This window comes from Cibotium barometz, chromosome 57, assembly GCF_041138505.1.
Source record: "Cibotium barometz isolate CiBa-2024 chromosome 57, ASM4113850v1, whole genome shotgun sequence".
Classification (NCBI taxonomy): Eukaryota; Viridiplantae; Streptophyta; class Polypodiopsida; order Cyatheales; family Cibotiaceae; genus Cibotium; species Cibotium barometz.
This window is the reverse complement of record NC_141102.1, coordinates 36,108,743-36,125,067: the sequence shown is the minus strand read 5'-3', so window position 1 is coordinate 36,125,067 and position 16,325 is coordinate 36,108,743. Positions and strand designations below refer to the sequence as shown.

General features: G+C 46.2%; 1 protein-coding gene across 2 annotated transcripts in view; it reads right to left on the bottom strand.

Annotated features, from left to right (window-relative positions):
- LOC147606710 (AMP deaminase-like) overlaps positions 1-15,813 on the bottom strand; it is a 40,669-nt gene extending 24,856 nt beyond the window's left edge. Inside the window, exons 1-8 of one of the 2 annotated variants that reach the window (XM_086792283.1) lie at positions 15,631-15,813; positions 14,526-15,193; positions 14,149-14,366; positions 13,842-14,052; positions 1,701-1,879; positions 1,524-1,575; positions 579-706; positions 305-484 (exon numbers count right to left, since the gene is read on the bottom strand). In XM_086792283.1, the coding sequence (XP_086648409.1) occupies positions 305-484; positions 579-706; positions 1,524-1,575; positions 1,701-1,879; positions 13,842-14,052; positions 14,149-14,366; positions 14,526-14,940 (1,383 nt within the window). In that variant the 5' untranslated portion in view covers positions 14,941-15,193; positions 15,631-15,813. Of the gene's footprint in view, positions 1-304; positions 485-578; positions 707-1,523; positions 1,576-1,700; positions 1,880-13,841; positions 14,053-14,148; positions 14,367-14,525; positions 15,212-15,630 lie in introns of both variants that reach the window. The other variant, XM_086792284.1, reaches the window with a different exon arrangement.
- Positions 15,814-16,325: the final 512 nt, after the last annotated feature.

Here is a 16,325-nt window from a genome sequence, read left to right as displayed (position 1 = left end):
TACAGACATACATAAATACATGGACTCATTTTATTAATGGATTGAAGTGGCTAATAAGCATGGATTAACGTATATGTATGAATGCATGCACATATGCTTATTGACCACATTATTCCATGTGTATTAACCACCTTACTCCATTCATATTAATAACAGTGATCCATTCCAAGAGGTGCTTAAGAAAAAGCTTACAAACTCGAAAACACAATGGAGAAAAAATAGTAATAAGTACTTTCACCGAATATGTGTTTGGTTGTGTGTGTGTGTGTGAGTGTGTGTGTGTGTGTGTGTAACCCTGACTTACCTCATCCGGTTCCTTCCTCAGCTTAGACTTGATAAACCGTAAAAGGTGTTTCTGGTTCATGCAAGAGGAATGATGCACATGAGTATCCACTTTCCGGACATTATAAAAATCCCTATGCGGGGCGCTTTTTTGAGCCAAAAACTCACGATCGGCATTGAGCATAAGGTGTAGACTGAACTTCTGTTACCAAAAAACAATAAAGATCTTTATAATTTTTTTGTAAAACCCATCCTTACATGTGAACTGAAGCAAACATAGAAAATTATCCCCGTACCTGCTCTAGCAAACGAAGGCGATGATGGCAAAGAGTGCGAACATTTCCTAGTGAAATAATTTTCAAAATACGGTGCATATCGGTGAAAAATTCCGTCGCGCCAAAAACCGGAAAGAGTTCTTGCTCCGCTGGAAATAAAGCATTCCATGGTTAGTAATGCCTAAATTCCAACGAAAAAAAAAAATCTAACCAGTATGGATTGTCATACAAGAAAATTAGCACATAAAAAGACCCAGCAGGATAAGAATGCCAAAAAGACCAGGCAGGGTAAGCATGCCCAAGCAAATGAGAAAGCTGTATTTCTTAGGCTGGCGACAGAACCACTCGCCCCTCACCCTTTCTTGTGTGTGTGTGTGTGTGTGGGGGGGGAGGGGGGGGGGGGGGCATCTTGGCTACCAACGAGCAATCTTTCCCATCTGACTGCACACCTGTCGCACGGGCCAGAAACAATTTGTGGCTCCGTCCCCCATCATCAGAGTGCTCATCTTGGCTGCCCGTGGGCCAACTCCCCACACTTTGCACAGGTGGGGAACACCCTATGTTCCCCCTGTCAACGGGGGAGCCATCTTGGCACCCATGAGGGAGGGATGCCGTGGCAATCTTGGCCGCCAATGAGAGATGGACTGGCAATCTTGCTAGCCCACCTCTCATGTGCAAGGAATGTTCTACAGATCCTGCCCATCAACAGGGAGGACCTTTGGGCCCTTGGAAAGGATGGACAACCAACTCCCTGCTACCTCCACCAGCAGGAAAGGTTATGCCATTCCGTGCATCAGCAGCAGGGCCGCCAGTGAGCATTGAGCGATGGAGAGGCATAGGCAATGTAACCAGCCTCAGGCGAGGTCATAACAAGCTTCTAGCTCTCTACTTACAAACCTTGTACATATTTTTGAAAACATCCTAGAAAAAGATGCCTTACAAAACAAAAGATAACCACAATCATACCTTCTTCACTTGCATAGACATGCATGACTCCATCTACCATTCTGAAAACATGCTGCTTAGAAAATCCAATTTGAAATTAATGAGAAACATTTAACTTCAACATTTGTCATCATCAGCCTAATCATGAAAGCTGCCTTGCATTCACAACAACGAATTCCAGGATAATTACAAGTTCACCTTTGAAGCCGGCTCTTGCTCATAGTAGAAAGGATCTGGATTTGGCTTTGGAGTACTTGGATCTGTTATCTCCTCTTTGTCCCAAGGTGCAGCTCTCTCTCTAAAAACATACTTTTGACGCAGTGCAAGACACTCTTGCATCATTCTGCATACCTCCTCCTCCTCTGTAGATGGAGCCTCTGCAATTACAGGAGTAAAGAAAGGTTGCCATGAGATCCCAGTAAGCAGAGAATGATAGGACAGAGTTGTTTCCTTGCATACTCATAATGTGATATACTTGTGATGTGCAAGAGTGATGCGAGAAATGAAATGAAATATTAACGTCTTTAAGAGACCATAATGGCCTATGAGACCAAAACTGAGAGTACATCTGAAGTTGGTGTCTCATCAAAGAGAACAACTAAATGAGACTAAAAAGTACAATAAATTGATTGTCTTACAGTTATAAGATCAGAATTGTAAGACTCTGAGATGATACTAAGTAGAAAATACTGGAAAATGTATATCAGGTAGATCCATGTATGCTGATCAGTTGAAGTGTTGCCCTCTCCTTAGATCAAATATCTCCTCCATGGGGCTGTCTAAATGGAGAGGTCGTAGAAGCGAGGTAGGCGCCTCCGATGCCGAGTAATAATGGCTCTGATCTGGCGATGGTGAGGATGCCGTGGTCAGGATCCTGGTGGGCGTGGCTAACGAGCACGACATAAGACGACTGCTCTATCAGTGGTGACTCCCTGGGAGCGTGGTCGGTGCCCTGATGGCCCAATGGAGGAGGTATCAGGATGTGTGCGGGCTGGGTTGCTGGTGCTGGTGCTGGTGCCGAAGAAATCTGTCAAGGTCCTCTGATCATGGCTCGGCCTCCTATCTGCCAAGAGGATCTCTCTGTGTCTCCTAGGCTCAAGTAGGAACAATCCCAGGCATCTCTGATTCTCAAACTCCATGACCCTGCGTAACGGCCCAAAACCCTCTCGAAAGAGGCAGTGACATCTCCCTCGGATCTCATAATAGACTATACATCGGCAAATGTAGTGCAAAGGCTTTGCGGAAGTCCACAAAGCAGCAGTATATCATTCTCTTCTGTGCCCTGCCCTCTTCAATAAGTGCCCGAAGTGTCAGTACGTGATCCAAGGTAGTAGATCCTCTCCTGAAGCCGGCCTGTCCATGTGCTCGATGACCATGCCTCTCTGCCCAGCGGCTCAACTCCGACTCCAATATAGAGCCATATAGTTTGGCCAAGTAATGACCAATCATGATCGTCCTGTAATTGCCTGGTACCATGGGGTCCCCACTCTTAAAGAGTTTTACAATGATATGCTCTGTCCAGCTTGCCGGGAAACCCTCACAAATGGCATGATTAAACACATGTACGATGAGCGGAGCCAACGTGTCGCGCGCATATGAGAAGTGCACTCCAACTAGCCCATCATGATCCTGTGCCTTTCCATTCTGTAACCTGTCTATCGCATCTAGCACCATCCGCATAGTAAAAAAGGTGCTGCTAGCCGGTCTAGCTCCCAGTGGAGGGGGGGTGGGGGGCTGTCTTGGTGCATCATATAGCTCTCTAGCATAAGTATGCCATGCCTCAAGTGCAGTAATCGGAGTACCAGGCTGTCTCTCCTGAAACATCTTCCATGCCCTCTTGCTGTCCTTCCCCAAGAAGCTTAGCCAGGTAGGCTCGTTTCTTCCTCCGCACAAGGCGCCGAAAGATCATCTTGGCTTGTCTATGCGTGTGAGTCCCAATGGCAATCTCACGCTGTAGTTGTGCTCGTGTCTCACGACACTCATCATCATACCAACTGTTCTTTGGGGTAGTGCTGCGGCGGGGGGGGGGGGGGGGGGGGGATATCATAGTGCAAGGAGACGCATATGAGGCGGATGCATGTAGTACACCTGCCAATCCTCTCGTGATCTCGTCCAGAGGGCTATGCAGGTCTAAAGCAAACAAGCCATCAGATACTGCATCTCGGCAAACCCCAACTGTCTCACGTGTAAACTGATATCTCGGGTACCTAGGTAGACGAGTGGCTGGCCCATCTCTCGGGAATCTACCTACTAGTGTGAAACTTAGGTATGCATGATCGACTGCTATGCCAATGGGCCGACTGGAAATCGTGAAACCCCACGCATCAGGTATCAATGAAGGAGATCCTCGTGTGTGAGAGCATCTGATCCTTGCCATCTCATCTCGATAGGCCATTGTATATAACCAACCCATGTGCACTCCCGAGTGTGAGAAAATGCCTGCCATAATCTGTAATCTCCCCCTCATCTTGTGCTAATCTCTGCAACCCTGCATCCTCTGTCGTGATCTCCCGGTACATAGCCTCTTGAGTATCATACAGCTCTACGCCTGTACGTGCATTAAAGTCTCCCAATAGTAATATGTCTCCCATGCTGGCAAACCTCCTGATATCATCATATAGTGGCATATAGGGTGACTCTCCTGATGATGCAAACCTGGAGTGGACTGGGGGAAAGTAGCATACCACCACATATAGCTCGCGGAGCCCCTCTCTGCATATTCGGACCCACATGTACCTCGCATCTGCATCTCTATGTACCACAAGTATTTTGTCACGAAGCTCCTCCCTGAAAAGTATTGCCACTCCTCCAGATCCTCTGGTACCTCCCATTGTGCGTGGCTAAGGGTGGAACACTGATTCCCATCTATAACCCCGGACGTCAGGAAGCCTCTTGTTTGTGCACTGATGGGTCTCCGTATACATAGCAATATCACTGTGTCTGAAAGTATCCTGCATATGTTCTAAGGGTAGGTCTCATAGGCCGCACACCGTCAAGCGGGCCACCTCTCCATAATGATGACTCGACCATCTCTGTATACCGCCCATTTCCCCTCTTTCCTTGCCTCAAGCACACGCGGCATGTGTTCCTTCCGGTGTGCTATCTGTGCCAGTGTAAGGTCCTCATTCAAATAAATCTTTCCTCCCTTAAGGGCCATCCTTTTGGAGAGGAAGGCCTTCTTCTTCTCCAAGTCACCAAACCTGATGATCAATATCTTCGCCCTGGTTTCATCTCTCTGCCTACTCGCCATGCTCCAGTAATGGGTACATCAATGGCTCCAATTTTTGTTGCAAGAGCTTTTGCATCCTCTTGGGGATTCCCCTTATCTTCCCACCCAACTACGTGTACATGTAAGGCACGTGCCCGTCTCTTGGCTTCCTCTTCCAATGTAGCATTCATCATCTCTACTTTATTGACTGTGTATCCTTCTTCTTTTTTACTACTTTAATCCATGGGTTGACTTCCTCAATTTGTTTCTTTGTGGCACTCGTAATTTCAGCCCATGAATGCATTTCCTTCACACCTGCAGCCACTTTTGCCTTACATGATTCCAAAGTGTTTTGCATTTCTGTGATGTCTTTTTCACGGTCAGTCATACATGTCTTCAAAGAGCCTTCGTACGATGCAACTGTTGTGCCAATCTCCCGGAGCATGTCATCCTTCCATTTTTGCATCTCTTTTTTCATTTCCGTGTGCATCAAGGCTTGGGCTAATTACATCTCAACACGTACTTGGGCTTGCATTTCTCCTTTCAATTGGGCATATATTTCTTCCTTCAGCGTTTCGTATATCACTGTCCTTTGGGCATGCATCTGCTCGGTCCATTCCTTTTCAAGCTCCTATCGCATGGTGTTCATCTCTGTCCTTATGTGCAGCTGTATCTCCTCATAAAGGGCCTCATCTCGTTGGACCATCTTCGCAAGCCTTCGTGAGCTAGGGGACATGATCCCTTCCCTCAGTCTTCTACGGTAGGCATTTGGTGCCTTCGTGGGGGTGTGAAAGGCTGTCTCACCATCCTGTTCTCCCGCCTGGGATTGAGACATGTTTTACCCTAGTTGCTGCCTTGGGGGCCTGAGCAGGGGTGGGTGGGAAAAGGGAGGCAAAGCCCTATGCACAGAGCAAGCAGAGGCGTGCAGGTGGGCAGCGTAGCCAGAGACACACAATGCATGTGGGCAACGTAGACAGAGGCGTGCAAGCTACATGCTGAAGCGCAGGTGGGCAGCCTATTTATAGGCTCATGTAACTATCCCTACCAGTACCCGACTGCTGATAGCCAGGTCCTTGGACAGCAAATTACCGAAAATCCCATAAAAAGAACTCGTCAATGTCTAAAAAGGCTCCCAATCATAGCCAAAATAGGAGGTGAAGTATGTCCACATCTGTGCATGTAACACTGATGCTCTAGGTCCAGGGTGTCTAGCTCGTAAAATGGATCGGATCGCTTTGCCAAGAACTCCTTTGGGGCACGGAGCTGGAGCGCCGGCATGGGTGGTGGGCTCTGATGTCAGAGCACAGGCACTGGTATGGGTGGACTCTCATGTGGATGTATGTACACAGAAATCATCATAGTAGGTAAGATTAGCCTCTTATGTGGGGACTTCTCCAATCATATTAGCTTTGGCTTCTTCAACAATGTTGACTTTGACTTTGTTTTTGTGGTAGCATCTATCTTCAAGGTGTCCAAGTTTGCCACAATAGGTGCATTCCAACTTTGGTTTGTCTTTGAACCTGCAATCCTTAAGCATGTGTCCAAGTCTACCACAATGAGTGCATTTTGTACCATTTCCATTACTCTTTGTTTGCAATTTGGTGTAGAAGGCCTTAAGATCGCCAAAACCTGAGTTGCTTATGATCCTTTTTTCTTCTTCGAGCAAGGCATTGTGACATGCCCGGGGAATTGACCGTAGTAATCACAACCTTAGGCTAATACTAAACTGCACTTATGATGCTTAAGAGACAGACAAAGTTGTCAATGCAATGCAATGCAGCTATATTATATGCAATGGTTACAACTGAGATCTATGAATAGATCTATGCTGAATATCCTCCTCAGAGTGAGAGCGATATGCTGAATGCTGATGGTGAATGACTGCTCCTTTCTCCACTACTGAGGTCCACCCTTGGATGCCGTCTATCCTCTATGTAGGAGGTAGGAAGATGAACTGAATGCTGAATATGCTAACTATACTGCTGATCTGTTGCTCCCTTGCTCCCTAGGTAGGAAACGCTCAAAAGAGATGAGATATGCTCAAATGATCTATGCTGAAATGATGCGAATCTATATATATGTTGTACTGATGCAGGTCGGCCAGATATGCTGCCGTCGGCCAGATGTGTAGACCTTCACAACTGCCATAAATGCTCATTTGATGCTGTCAACTGCTGTTCAATGCTGTCAGCTGGTCCTAACAGGCCCCGACCTGATGCTATTAAATGCCCTAAATGCTTATGATGCCTCATGTGCTGAAGATCAGGCTGAAACAGTCCCATACATGCTGTGATAAATGCTTTGAATGCCTGAATAAATGGATAAATGCCTAAATAATTGGATTAATGCCTACTAGATTGTTATGAATGCTCTGATATGCCATGTCACTTGTACACCTTTTGGGTGTGCACGTGACATTCCCCTCTCCTAAACTGTTGTTGGGTGGTACACCTGGCAACCTTTCGACTCCTCTGTTGATCCTCCTCCACTAAAACCACTGCCCCCTTCTTCTGCCGGGACTAAGGTCGACTGCAAGAGTTGAATCCTTTAAGCCAAAGACTTCACTGCAGGAACTACATGGCAAACACTGCTAAATCTGCTTGGAAATACATGAGTCACCACTCACATGTCTGTGGAATCCTTTCACACACCATCTCCGTCGTTCCTGAACCTCTGAACCTCCTAAGGCGATGTTGGAGCAAACTTTCGTCTTCTTCTATGGAAGAGAACCCCCTGTTGCCTTCAACATGCTTGAGGACCCGGCCGATAGGGTGGGAGGCAGTCATGTTACAGTGCACGGCACGGAGCTTGCAGCTTGGGAGCGATTTTGTATGACACTGCGGATCACTGATGCATGGCAGCATGAGGCTTTCTCCCGCTCTCAGGACAGTCTTAGTTTTTCTCGATCGGATCGCCGGCAGGGAGGGACTAATCTATCACGGATTGATCGCTTCTATGTGGGCGACAGGTTCGGGGAGCATGCATTCTCACTGGCACCTCTTTTTCAGACCATGCGCCAATTATTTTGACACTTGAGGAGAGGACACGGGAGACCAGCTTGCAGTTGAGGATCCCAGAGAGGATACTTACAGATCCCAGTCTCTCTGAGGACATTGAGAGGATATGGCATGATAGCCAGAGCTCTAACCTGGATGCAGCAGGCCAGTGTGCCCAGGGACTCACCGAGCTCAGCTCTTTTTTGCACACTACAGCCTTGACACCGCTAGGAGAGACACGAGAGTGGGAGCGTCGCTTGAGACATAGCCTTGCTTCGCTCCAGCGTCTTCAGGAGCAGCTGCCTACATGTGAGTGGGTGGCGTCCCAGTTGATCCAAGCACGCCAGGAGGTTAGAGAGGCAGAGGAGCAGAGACATGAGTTCTACTATCATCGCCAGGCCTCTCAGTGGACGCAGCTTGGTGATAGAGTGACTGGGGAGTTATTTGAGATCACCAGACCTCGCCATGCTCGAGCAGGAGTACGCCAGCTCAGGAGGCAGGATGGATCGTTAGCCACTGAGCCCGGGGAGATTAGAGCCACTGCCACTGAGTTCTATAGAGACCTGCTTTCAGAGGAGCCAACCACGGAGGCACGTGATGCTTGCAGACAGACTGTGTGGGCCCATGTGCAGAGGAGGGTCACAGATCATGTGCGCACAGTTTTGGGTGAGCCCCTTTCAGAGGATGAGCTTGTTGAGGCTTTGAGGATCCTTCCGTGTCATAGTTGCCCTGGGGAGGACGGATTGACGCCTGCCTTTTTTATACGCTATTGGGACCTTTTGGGACCAGGCCTCCGCAGGGGCTTTCACTATGTTTGGACACTGGGGTGATGCCACAGAGCTTTTCAGAGGGCTTGATCTTTCTTATCCCACCACTTGGCGCAGCGGCCCCTTCTATACTCTACACGCGGGTACCCCGCTGGCACTACAGGCCACCTGTTTGGATTTTCCCCCCTCCTATTGTATGATATAGCCTCTCAGTTATTTGTACTTTTTGCACCTAGGGAGAGTCTCCCTAGCTGGCTTGATTGGCTCTCTGCTCTGCCTTCTTATGAGCAAGAGAGGGTTTTTTGTAGCCCAGTGGGCACTTTTTTTCTAACTAATGAAAGGATCTTTTCTCGGGGGGGGGGGGGGGGGGGGGGGGGGGGGGGGGAAGAACCCCCTGTTGCCAGTTGAAGCCCAAAACTCCATTTACTCCTTTGATGATGGATGTCATTCTTCCCCAAAAAACTCATGGGTAAAACCTGTATGCCTTGCAGATGCAAGATGCTAGATTGACTGCTAGGATGCAAGCCATGTGCAACCCTAAATGCTATGCAAGAATGCAGATGGATGGGTTACAGATGGATGGGTTACTGATGCCTAAGGGAAAAAACCCCAAGGGTGGCCTCCAAGATCTTGAGAACTGGATTTAACTGAGAAGAAGCGACTAACATGTTGACTTACTGAATGACTTATGGAATGAACATGAACTAAGGTTGGTTACCCTGTAGCGGTCTGATACCAATGTGACATGTGGGGGAATTGACCGTAGTAATCACAACCTTAGGCTAATACTAAATTGTACTTAATGATGCTTAAGAGATAGACAAAGTTGTCAATGCAATGCAATGCAACTATATTATATGCAATGGTTACAACTAAGATCTATGAATAGATCTACGCTGAATATCCTTCTCAGAGTGAGAGAGATATGTTGAATGCTGATGGTGAATGACTACTCCTTTCTCCACTGCTGAGGTCCACCCTTGGATGCCGTCTATCCTCTATGTAGGAGGTAGGAAGATGAATTGAATGTTGAATATGCTGACTTTACTGTTGATCTGTTGTCTCCCTTGCTCCCTAGGTAGGAAACGCTGAGAAGAGATGAGATATGCTCAGATGATCTGCGCTGAAATGATGCGAATATATATATATGGTGTACTGATGCAGGTCAGCCAGATATGCTGCTATCGGCCAGATGTGTAGACCTTCACGACTGCCATAAATGCTCATTTAATGCTGTCGGCTGGTCCTAACAGGCCCCGACTTGATGCTATTAAATGCCCTAAATGCTTATGATGCCTCATGTGTTGAAGATGGGGGCTGAAACAGTCCCATATATGCTATGATAAATGCTTTGAATGCCTGAATAAATGGATAAATGCCTAAATAATTGGATTAGTGCTTGCTAGATGATTATGAATGCTCTGATATGCCATGTCACTTGTGCACCTTCTGGGTGTGCACGTGATAGGCACTTTCTATGCCTGAAGTGTGGGATCCTTCATGTACTTCAAAGTAGGCAAAACATTTTCAAATTCTAGTGGCATAGACTTAAGTAACATGGTAATATTGCATTTACCTCTTCTTTAATGGCAGCTAGCTAGGCTATCAAGCTCTTCATTTTGTTGATGTGAGATGCCAATGTTTCCTCCGTCTTCATGTCTAAGCTATAGAACTCTACCTTCAAGTTGTTAAGTCCTTGGGCTCCAAAAGCTTTGTCCAAATTATCCCAAGCAACCCGAGATGAGTCACAATCCCCAACATAATGGATATAGCTATCATCAAGTTCTAGGGGGCAATCATGGCTAATGCATTGTCATCTTTTGTTTGCCATGAAAATTCTCCGTCCCTAGTTTGAGGCTTAGAAACTTGACCTTTGACTATGTCCCAAACATCTTCTTTCATTAAGCGGAATTTCATTTTGACTTGCCAAGCGTGGAAAGCATGGCCTGAAAACTTTTCAATGGAAAGTAGTGTGGATGCCATTTTTTTGAGAGTCTTATCTTTGACTCAAAGGCAGTGTCTATTGCAAAGAAAGTCTGAAAGGCCGAATCAACATCAGGACTACATCTCAAACACACCTTCTGCATAGGAGTGTTGTTCGCGGTCTAGAGAGTGGCTATTGTTCTACTACTGGACTGTTGTGAAGAAGTCCAGTAATCACTGTGTAGCAAATTGCATATACAATAGAAAAGCATTGCTTTTGCTCAGCTGCTTACAACCATATGCAATCACATGTTTGCAGCAGCTTCTTGATACCCTTGAGATCATTGATCATTCTTTTTCTATAGATAACGAGCCGCCTCAATGATGCAAAGTGTGCATCCTCTCTGAAAAAGCCCACTCCCTCGATCTAAAGATTTCTCTCTCTATCAGTCTCTCCCTAATCACTGCTAATGAGGCACCTAAGTGAACTAGAGAACCAGAAGGAGCATGTATCGATGATAGCCCGAAGCGTGAATATGTGATCCAGCATTGAGAAGGTCCTCTTGAAAACTACCTTTCCTGGTGCCCAGTATCCCTCTCTCTTTGACAATGTGCTAAGCTCATTCTCAAGTATAGATCCATAGAGCTTTGCCAAGATATGGCCGATCATGATGGTTCTGTAGTTATTAGGATCCATGGGGTCTCCCGCCTTATGGATAGTTGCAATAATGTGAGCTGGCTAGGTGGGGTGAAAGCCCTATGAGCGGCGGACCCTATTAAGTATATGGGCTAGGAGGGGTGTGAGGGTGTCGCCTGCATGAGAGAGAGAGAGAGAGAGAGAGAGTGTGTGTGTGTTACACGGTGGTTTAGATTGATGTGTTGAAGCTTACATCAAGTACATGCTTTTGTAGGTTGTAAACCTTATCTTTTGACTCAAGAAATCACACACGCATACCAGACAAGTGACACATAGCACACTTATCTTATCCACATTGTAAGCCTTAGGTGGTTGTTGCACATTCTCTAGGCTTTGTGGTTCCGGATTCAGAGGGGGTGGTCAACAGGCTTCAGAAGGCCTTGCGTGGTCTTCAGCAGGTTTCAGGACTTGGCTTCCCACCGTAACAGGTGTTGATCCTTGTGAGCAGTGTGATGCCTCTTTGACTTGGAAGCAGAATGGTTCATTGATTTGGTTGATGGACACCAGATTGGACGTGAGCTTCCTGATGAGGCTGTTGAGCTCGTGGTTGCAGATGACTCTTTGGGAGGCAGGATTGCATATCTTGTGGTTATTGCAGCATGCGAAGGATCTTGGTCTCTTTAACACAGGAGGGGGATTGATGGATGGAGTCCGACTCCATGGTTGGAGTGACTCAGATTGGGGAGGAGATCCAGACACGAGGAGATCTACTTCAGGCCCAGGAGCAGTTTTATGGAGCAGTAAAAGGCAGTCATCTTTTGCCTTGTCGTCGACAGAGGCAGAGTACCGGGCTGCTTGTGGTGTTGCTTGTGAGGTGGTGAGGTTGCAAAGGTTGCATGGTAGGATTGGGCTTCCACTGGAGGAACCCACGGTCATCCAAAGGCACTTTGTTCGTGAACAGATTGTTGCTGATGACATCTTGCTTGAGTTCTGTTCGACGGAGGACAGTACGGTGGACCTCTTCACGAAGTCGCTATCTCAGGCTTTGCTCAGGCGGCACCCCAACTCCCTGTGGTTGGTTTCACAGCCAGGAGCTGGGAGGGGGTGTTAGAAGTCATCTCCTGTCTTTACTAAGACACCAAGGCCTCTATTGTGGGTGTGCCCGCCCTCGTAGGTGTTGTTCTCATTTTTCCTCACTCCCCGTATTTTTCCCCATTTTTTTATGTGGCTTGGGGGGCAATCCTGTGGTGGCAGGTGGACCTCTGATGCTGGCCGACTGCATTTGTTTATGCTGGAGGTGGCCGACTGTCTTGGACAAGTCGTGGACCTTTTTCAGTTGCTGGCCGACTGGGGATAGCTGGCCGACTGGTGCTTTCTGCTGGTCGTGGGGTATATGGTCCTATCGGCTGCCTTTGGAGCAGGCCGACTGCCACTTGGGGGCCATATGAAATGGCCCCACAGCCCTTGCCATTGTATCTTGTATTCGGTATCTTCTTTGTGTATATAGAGCAGAGTTACACGCCTCTCTCTTTCTCTAACGACTCATCTCTCTTACGAACAAGTAAAATCGGAGCTACAAAAGGCAACACACTAGGGCATATGAAGCTTGACCTGCACTCCTTATCCAGTTGGCAATCCAACACTATCTCCAAAGATTTACTAAGGCGGTAGGGAAATTTGCTCAAGGTCCAAGCCTGGTTGAAGGTCGATCATATGTCCTCCAGCTAAAACACCGGAAGTGAAGGTGGTAAACTATCCTTCAAAAATAGCTTTTTAAACCAGCTGAATAAGACTGCATAACTCTTAGTGGTCATGGCCTTCGCATCGACACTCTAGACATAGATAACCACATACTATGCACCTTTCCTAATCTCCAGCTTCGCCTAAAGATGAGAGACCAAGGTGGTGGGCTCGCCTTTGGGTTTGATACATTCCTCTCAGATTGGAATGATAGATGTAGACTCATCACACTGGGTAAGGTTCTTCCAATTGAATGTGGCTATGACTCAAGTAAAATTAGCCATGTTTGCCAATGGTCTTAGGAGAGTTGCGACATTGAAATGTGGCACAAAAAAATTGGTAATGTAAATTACCCAAAGGCCAAAATATATACAAGAGAAAGGCATTGTTTTGGGATTGCCAAAGTTTAAAGTTGATACAATCATGTCCACATGACATCCAAGTGTGGGATGCACGTGATAGTTGTATACTATTACAAGGTTTGCTAAATGAAGGCTGAAAACAACCTTCAAGACTAGTTTTGCAACTTGAATCTCTTCCTCAAAAACAGAAAATATTGTTGTGGCTGAAAATTGACAATCTATACATGTTGTAGTACCTTAGGTAACGTAGTAAAGAGAAACCTGAATTGATCCTCATGTAGGGGTGCACTAATGGTGTAGGGTACTTGTGCTATGTGCTAGGATTTGCAAGATAGGGAGAGAAGAGTGCAGGGGAACCTGATGTGATACTAATGTAGGGATGCACTAATGGTGTAGGGTTCTTGTGCTATGTGCTAGGATTTGCAAAGATAGGGAGAGAAGAGTGCAGCGGAATTCAAGCACAAGCACACACATGTAGCCCTAAAGCTACTATCTTGTACCTGTCCAGGTCCTGTGAGTAGACCTGAGGTGTCACAAATGGAAGCATGGTCTTTACCTACATGAGCATGCAAGAGAATGCAGGTAATTTCCAACTTCACAAAATTAAAAATTCTACTGTGAAGTCCAGTACGAGGGTTCTTGACATGAATAGTAATGACCAGAAAAAGATTTAGTAACATGTCAGTGAGACAAAATCTAAACATACCGATTGGTCCAATTTGAAGGCGTACAAAAGTCTCTTGCTCCGGCTCTTTTCTGAGGATATCAGCAGCCACTGGATCGGGCGCATGAATACCATGAAGATCTCCAGGTATGCTGTGCGATCTACTGATAATACTTCCTGTCCGTTCTCCAGTCCCATTCGGATGATCAACAGCCGACACCGCAGAAGTTACTGAAGGTTTCACACCATCTTCCTGCCCCAAACATTTAAACATGACATTAAAGTGCAAACAGCTGTAGCAATTTGCCTAAACAAGGTTGATCAACATATCTTCTCTGCAACTGCATACCTTGCTTAACATTGTTGCATCCAATGCAAGAGAATCTCCATTCACTTCATTATATTCAAAGGCCTGTTCATCCTGGTTATTCACAATGTCTTCCTCATCCGAACTTTCCACACTTTCAAATGCACTGCCAGAAACTGGAGATTTGGGTGTATTGGGCCTCATAACGGAATTCGATAGGGGGCCCAACCTTCTGCTTGGACTCAGATGGTCGTTGACACCTGTAAGAATTTTCAAGCCATTAAAACAGGGCTTTCTTAATCCGACCATCCCTTAGACCTTACAAGTGTTCATATGGCAGTGTAGGAGAACTTCTTTCGAGCCGTGGAGTCTCACAACGCAATTTTCAACAAGCAAAAAAGCAAGAAGGTCAAATATACCTTCCCTTTGTGTTTGAACTCGAGGAAGCCCTGGTGGGATGGAGCTTAGTGTACCAAAGGGAACCTGTGAATTCAGTTTAGAATCCGTGCTATGATCTTGCTCTGGCCACCTAGAGGCACGCTGTGCCTTCTGACCATCTTTTGCCTGTAATGAAGCCTCATGAAGAAATGCTGAACTCCTGTCTCTACTAGATGAGCGGCTTCGAACACTCCGGTGTGAAGCTTTGGAGGGACCACGATGCCCTCCTGTTTCACCAGCTGCAGATCCATTACCTTTACTTGCCTGGGTATGGTCCAGAAGCTGATCTATGGCCCGCTTGTGAAGCCAGAAAGCAGACACAGCAACAATGGTTGCACTTACAAAAGCCGTTGTCGCCAATGAGAGCCAAGAGTCCAGCTTTGAGTAGGCATCCATGGCCTTGAATCGATTAACTATCTTCTCATAAAATATGCTTTGGATACAGTCTACCTCAAAATTCCTAGTTACAATACAATGTGAACCAATTTTCTATGGAGTGCCGATGTGCACCGTTTTGCTGATGGTGTCGCTGGTTATCACCATTTCATTTCATATCAGTAGCATCACCATGGCATCGATTTATGAAGACTGGCAGCATTTTCATGAAAGGAAGTGGAGAAGCAACAAGGCAGAATGACTTAAGAGGCTCCTGATCATTGTTGATGAACTGTGTGTCAGAAAGGAGCATTCAAGTTGTGTCATGTTCTATTTTGATCTCTCGACTCCGACACACACACACACACACACACATGTGCACACACATGTGCACACACATATACACACTACAAACATCCATACACATACATGCATGCATACATAACACACACACACATACATACATACACACATACAACGCACGCGCGCACACACAAACCTACGCACACAGAAAAACGTGGATTGAATCCTTATTTCAATTACAAAAGCTTGGAGAAAAGAGCCATCTTATGCAATTCTTATCCCCATGATTGCAATATAATACCCACAAGCGATCAACAATCACAACAGAAGAGTCTTTGATAAAACCTGAAGTACAAGAAGAGGTTTCTCGCATTACAAAAATAAAAGCAGGGATAGGGGAAGACACACCTCCAAAGGGGGCGAGGCGAAGGCAAGGCGCGCTAGGTATATGAAGGTAGCCAAACTGGACTGAGCTGAAATGAAGCGAAACGAAGTGCGTGAAGTGACTGGCCTGCTCCCCCATTGAGAATAACATGGTACATCATATATATATATATATATATACATACTGTGGCGCGCACTTTGTGTGCCGTCGTGCTAAAAAATATCAATGTCCCACCTCTAATAAAGCAACATTCTTGGCTAGAGGGAGAAAGATGATGAAGAGAGAGAATATTAACGTCGGTAGAATACAACACGAGGGCATATACGACCAACGGTGGGACTTGAACTCGAGTGGATCGTGGCCTTTATAAGGGCACTCGCACTAGTCAATCTACCCCACTTGTGGGTAGCAGAAAGGTAGAGAGAGAGAGAGAGAGAGAGAGTAAAATGATACTAGCCCTAAGCAAAAAAAAAAAGGTTGTAGAAAATTTTCCTCTGCCGATCTCATTGAAATTTCTCGAAAAAAATAATTTTGCATAATGTTAAAAATGCAACATATTATGAACCTATGGACTTCTCCTACATTCTGCCCTTTGTTTTTTGTCTATTTATTGATGATGATGATTTTTTTTTTGCTTTGAAGTTGTATGTAATGTCAAGAAATTATAGCCCTCGGGTCAAATCTCTGAGCATATGTAACCGAATACAGCTCCTTGTTT